Raw genomic sequence first — 5,917 nt, 5'->3', positions numbered from 1 at the left:
CTATTATTCATACATCTTCTGAGATTTAAATATAAGAAAGAAAAAAAACATATACACGGTGTCCCATGAAGAAACGGAAAAACTGCCAGAACTTGTTCTTACGGTGAAAATAAAGAAAAAAGTTTATATACACATAGGTCCAGAAACGCTTAGTTAGCGAGCTATACAGTGTAAGATTTCGCCCAGATTTCAGTGCCACCGTTAAAAGGGAGCCCTATTAAATTATTTTGGGCGTTACCCAGAACGTAAAATTTAATGTATATTATGCAAATTGAACATAAAAATTTAATAAAATTGGTACCAGACCTTTAGCTGCAGTAGTTTTTAAGATATCTGAAGAAATACGCAAAATTCGGAATCCAAAAACAAGTTTCATTTAGGTTTCAAATAGAGTGACATTGTTAAATGTGTAACAAACACGTAAAATTCTTTAACAAAACTTGTAAAGAATTAATTTTTTAAGATAATGATGTAAAATAAGCCAATAAAAATTATACGTAAACTTTAAGAAAATTATTTTACATATTTTACAAAATCTTATAAAACAATGATTTAAAGTCCACATTTATTGTAAAATATATTTTTAAGTTAATTATAATAAAAATTCGGATGTAAATGTAAATTTAGAATCTATACTACTCTAATAACTTTAAATTGAAGATAGATAGCTAAAGTGAATAATATTTTTTATTGGGATAAACATACAAAAATAAATATCTTAATATCAAGCAGCTAAATATACCAGAGTAACAAAACCTTATAAAAAAATCATTTAAAACCATATTTAATGTTAAATATTTTTTTAAATGAAATATTGTAAAATCTTAGACGTAAATTTAAATGTAGTTTATAAAACTGTTATAATTATAAATTTATATTCATCCATAACTAAAGAGGAATTTTCATTGACAAGCAAAAATTGGAATACACAAAATATACATGTACACAAAATTGAATGTCTTAATATCAACTTTTGTATCAGCGTAACTTTTTGTTTTATTTTTTACATCTTAAACTCAAAATGTGAAGCATATATGTATGTAAGCTAAAATTCCTAATTTGAACAACCATTAAACAGTTACTAAAGTAATAACTATCTGAACATTTTACAGGAAGCCATGCCATCGTGATTGTTAATTCAAACAAATGTCTGAATCAGAAGTGTTACTAAGCAACATCCAATTATACCGTATGAATGTATGCTATAAACAAGTCTACGTTTAAATTAAGTGTTTTGTACTAAGTTATAAGCTTCTTTATTCTAGGTGGATGATGCTTCAGTCTGGAACTGGATCAGTATCACCAGGTAAGTTGTCACCGCCCCAGCCATCTGTACAGACAGAACACGCTACAACTGTGGATAGGAGAACGTTATGTTGGAGAAATAGATTCATATAATAATTCAGTATTTGCTACTAAGAATTACTGTAGATACAAGAGTTTTACTACTAAGTAATTACTAACCACTGTGAGTGTTTCATTGTGGATTTGGAAACATCCAAAAGCAGAGAATCTTGCGTTGTGGTGACGCCACTGCAGGAGAAAACCCTCAAGCTGAAACAGAAAACACCGATCTTAACTTTATGGGAATAACGATTAAAGGTATAAACGAATTATTTCCTGTTAAGAATTGTTTAAAAAATTAGTATGAGAAAATTTAAAAAAGAAGTATAAGTATGGACAAGCGTCAAAAGTGAAATTACCAATTTTCTCAGGATTGGGTCCAGGCCGGTGTTGATCATCCGGCAGATCATTGGTCCCGTATCGTCAGCCTAGAATAACATACATTGAGAAATGAAGATGTTTTCACGTGTTTAAAACCAATGATATTTCACTCGCGTAGGATTGAAAATCCATAGACTACTAATACCAATCCTCATACACGCGTCAGATCTCATCTAGATGTACCCGTCTTAAGATTCCGACCTCGAATAGGGTCATCAAGCATTATCAATTTGCGATAAAATATTAATTTCTTACGTTTATGAAGTTACTTACGGGCATAGAAAGGAATCCTTATATCTTTAGCCCATCCTCTATTGAACCTTTAAATGCCTACTGTAGTGTGGAACCTTATAGGAACACTTATATTTAAAAGAATTTAGATATCAGAGGCACTTGTCAGGAACCACAAGTTTATTGTATTTGCTTAATTATTTGAAACTAGTTGGCATCTTGTTGTGGAAAATAACATAATTAAACCTTAAATTCTTTAAATAGACAAGGATAGATGTATTTATCCCTCGGGATTCCAAATAGACCTGGAAATAAGCAGTTTTAGGTCATGCATTTTCAGCTTTAACAGTTTTGAATTACATTCCGAGTTTTCTCAGGCAACTAAACTGTAGAGTAAATATTAATATCAAACTTGCCTTGCTGGTGACGTCAGTGCTTGAGTTTAGTAACAGAACTATATAGCACATTAGAATCAAGATCGAAGCTCCCTCATTAATCGCAATGAACACCTTACCAGCTCTGACGTGCAGGAAAAAGAAGTAGGATTTGATAGTGATGTGGAGAAATAAGGAGTACATAACGGCCATCAGCTGATCGCAGTAGAGGACATTAGCCTGGTGTACGGCGTCACACAGCATCCAGTAGGTGTTCATCAGAGTCCTCAGTTTCTTGATTTTAGTAGAGCCTAAACATTACAAGTAATCTGTAAAAAAAATAAATTTGCTTGTTCGTCGTGGACTATCCATAAGAAGTGTCAGTATTACAGTTTTGTGTTTGATACCAACGTTTTGGTTTTCAAAATAGAATTATGTTGTAATGAATTTAATGTTTATGGTTTTTGTAGCAGTCAGGTTCATTTAAATTATGAATATTTCTCATAGTATGCGTATAATACCCATTGTTTTATTATTCAATAATCATTTAAGAATTTTGAAAACAATGAAATGCCTAAAAGGGTTTGGAGTACGGATTATGTACATGTATATGTTATTATATTAATAATATTAAATGACGTGTAATTGAATTTTTTAAAATGTAACTGGTAATATTCAATTACGTTAAGTATTAAGCATTTTGTAATAGGAAATGTCTTACATATGTACGGTTTTTAAGTGGATGCATCGATTTTTATTAACATCTGTATACAGGTATTATAGAGTACATAAATAAAAGAAAATCAATTTCATAATAAATCGATTTGAAGTTATTTTGACTCTGTGAGACTCAACATAGTTACCCATTTGTCTTTAATTATTTAAAAAAGGTATGTAAAATATTTACATCTGATATTCACTACACTTACATGTTGTATGTGTGTCATCAACATTGACATGACTGGTGATTTCTGACTCGATCTTGGCGTTGACCATTCTGAAGGACTTTGCAATAGTTTGGGTTAAGTGTGTGAATTGGACTAAAAAAGCAGCGTGGGAGTAATACAACATTAATATGGGGATTGAGGACATCACGTACGGAAGTGTTCGTTCGGCTGATACCCATTCGTGAAAAACAATGACAATTTTCTCAGCGGTGGTGGCTAATGTTACTGCAACAGTGCAGATTCCCAAAACCTTCAGCGTGGCCTTGATCTCTGACTTTAATTGGAAATCCTGGTAGACTTTTTCCAGAGTGTCAAAGATGCTGACGAGTTTTGGGTACTTCCAGGCGGAGCTGAAGAACATGACAGCAGCCACGACTTGCAGAGAGACTAGGTCCAGTGATATTACAATTTCAGTGATCGTACAAAATCGATACGGTGATTGATAGTTCAGTCTGAACATGAAGTAGATGTATAGAGCGGTGATGGAGATCAATATCTGCAGTACGACTAAGGTTGAACTCCACAGGAGTCCTGTATAAGAAAACTTTAATGCTTTGATTCCTCCGGTCTCAGAAGTGTATTCCAGTGGGAGACATCCGAATATTCGGCAAAACCTAAGTATGTTAACAGGAAAACTTTTCATCTTTGTAAAATATTTTTAGCAGACTTCGCGAAAGCCCTACTTCACTCTACTAGGTTCACAGCTTCTGTAAGTGATTAGTGTGAACTCTTACTGGACTAAACTGCTATTCAATATTAGACCAAGTAATCGGTGGCCGGAAGCACACAAAAGAAAATACATATATCTTAATGGAATAAGTATAATTCATTTTTTACTTAATGGCCTAACATCAAAATCTATATTTGTAATGCATTTGCGACGTAAAGAAGTGGTAACCGGTGAGGTCGGGACATTAAAGTTATGAAATAAATTGATCTTTTTATAAACCACCAGTAACAGGCGTGCATACATATTTAGAGAAATATCAGAAATATTATATGTAAATGAAAATGTATTTGAAATTGGATTTTAACGTATGGTATGACGAATACACTTAGGCGCAATCTTGCAATTTCTTATATGGCCATAGCTAATAACTGACTGTAACTAATAAATGTGTTCTGTGAATTACCAAATTAGCGCTTTCATTATATGAAAGTCGCTACCCTATCGCACCCACACAAAAGACCTAAGAAGTAGATATACAAATACATATTTAAATGTACTCAACATATACAGTAGTGTGGGATAATATTTTTATCAACTTAAAATTTCCTTCCATGTATTGTTAGAGCTACTATAAAGAAAACCTAAAAAAATTAATAATGATAGTTTAAATGAAAATGAGTGTTAGTTCCATTAAGCTTATATTTTATAGACATTTTGCATTTAAATAGTTTATGTTTCTTGGCTTATTGAACAGCAATATATATATATATATATATATATATATATATATATATATATATATATATATATATATATATATATATATATATGTGTGTGTGTGTGTGTGTGTGTGTGTGTGTGTTTGTGTGTGTGTGTGTGTGTGTGTGTGTGTGTGTTTTATTGTAGCTGAAAAATAGATTTTACATCTAAAAACGTAGTATTATTGATGTTTTGTATTACACAACAATAATTAATATTCAGAAACATCTTGTTACGTTTTTTCACAAATCTTAAGTAAAAGTCAAATAAAAAATATTTAGTTATTAGCGAAAGTGATCTTGAAATTTAATTATGATTTTAATTAGGCTATTGGTATATGAAACATCTGAGATGCAAAATTTATTATATCGTATGATGGTACTATATTTCAGTCTTATATAGCAAATGTTTATTGAGTTTCAGCTAAATATCTTACAATATTATTGAAACTATTTGATATATATTATAAATGTTTGGAGTGATTTACAAGTGGCATATATAATTTGAGCTAGATGATGGTACATGTATTTGTTGGCCCTAAAATAAAAATATTCCTAGGTATATTAATTATTGTGTTAAAAGTCTTGTTATATATTATGTTATTTTGTTATTGAAAAATTAATAATTAAAAAAAATTAAAGGCATATCCATTCTTTCTGTTGAAACAGTTTCTTTATATGCATGGAGTTGTATTATCCATTCCCACATTATGGTAGTATCCATAATAAATTATGTTTTCTTCGAGAAAATATATTATTATTTATAATAGATAGAAGATGATTTGAAATTTTTTACATTAGTAATTTTATACATGAAATTTTCTTTTTTAAATTTGGTTAATATGAGCAATTTTACGAAATTAAATCCGTTCCATTTAAATTACGAATTAATTTTAACTTGCTTAAATTCAACAAAAGAGTGTTTTGAAAAAAAAAATTATTAAGGACAAGCAGTATGTGACTTTGTTGTTAAGCGTTTCACGACCTTTACGTACCAACGTCTGTTTATTTTTTTAAAACCTACGTTTTTAATACTAGAGGGTCCTATAGCGGACATTTCTTTTGAAAAAAACATTGCAGTTCTTAGAGCAGTAACAATTTTAAGGAGCCGTTTCTCATAATTTAAGGGGTGTAAAAACAGAGTAAACAGGCACAAACTTGGTAATTTATCTTGGCCTAAAACCTCGTTCTAGGATGTCAAAAACTGGTTTA

General features: G+C 30.7%; 1 protein-coding gene across 1 annotated transcript; it reads right to left on the bottom strand.

Annotated features, from left to right (window-relative positions):
- Window positions 1-1,261: 1,261 nt before the first annotated feature.
- On the bottom strand, window positions 1,262-3,920 carry LOC124368063 (gustatory receptor for sugar taste 43a-like). Its single transcript, XM_046825336.1, has 5 exons — window positions 3,260-3,920; window positions 2,373-2,641; window positions 1,704-1,772; window positions 1,465-1,554; window positions 1,262-1,330 (listed from the first exon to the last, which is right to left on the bottom strand). Exons 1-5 carry the CDS (start codon window positions 3,918-3,920, stop codon window positions 1,262-1,264), a joined length of 1,158 nt encoding a protein of 385 aa, XP_046681292.1.
- Between the last annotated feature and the right edge of the window lie 1,997 nt (window positions 3,921-5,917).

The sequence above is a fragment of the Homalodisca vitripennis genome, chromosome 8 (genome assembly GCF_021130785.1).
Source record: "Homalodisca vitripennis isolate AUS2020 chromosome 8, UT_GWSS_2.1, whole genome shotgun sequence".
In the NCBI taxonomy this organism is placed as follows: Eukaryota; Metazoa; Arthropoda; class Insecta; order Hemiptera; family Cicadellidae; genus Homalodisca; species Homalodisca vitripennis.
Note: the sequence above shows the minus strand (reverse complement) of the source record. Positions and strands in the feature narration are given on the sequence as shown.

What these genes read in the sequence shown, in the direction of transcription:
- LOC124368063 (XM_046825336.1), bottom strand. Translation starts at nt 3,920, where the DNA reads ATGAAAAGTTTTCCTGTTAACATACTTAGGTTTTGCCGAATATTCGGA. An exon ending in TGATGACACACATACAACAT is followed by an intron (nt 2,642 to 3,259) that starts GTAAGTGTAGTG and finishes TGTAATGTTTAG; the next exon opens with GCTCTACTAAAATCAAGAAA. An exon ending in ACAATGAAACACTCACAGTG is followed by an intron (nt 1,331 to 1,464) that starts GTTAGTAATTAC and finishes CTGTCTGTACAG; the next exon opens with ATGGCTGGGGCGGTGACAAC.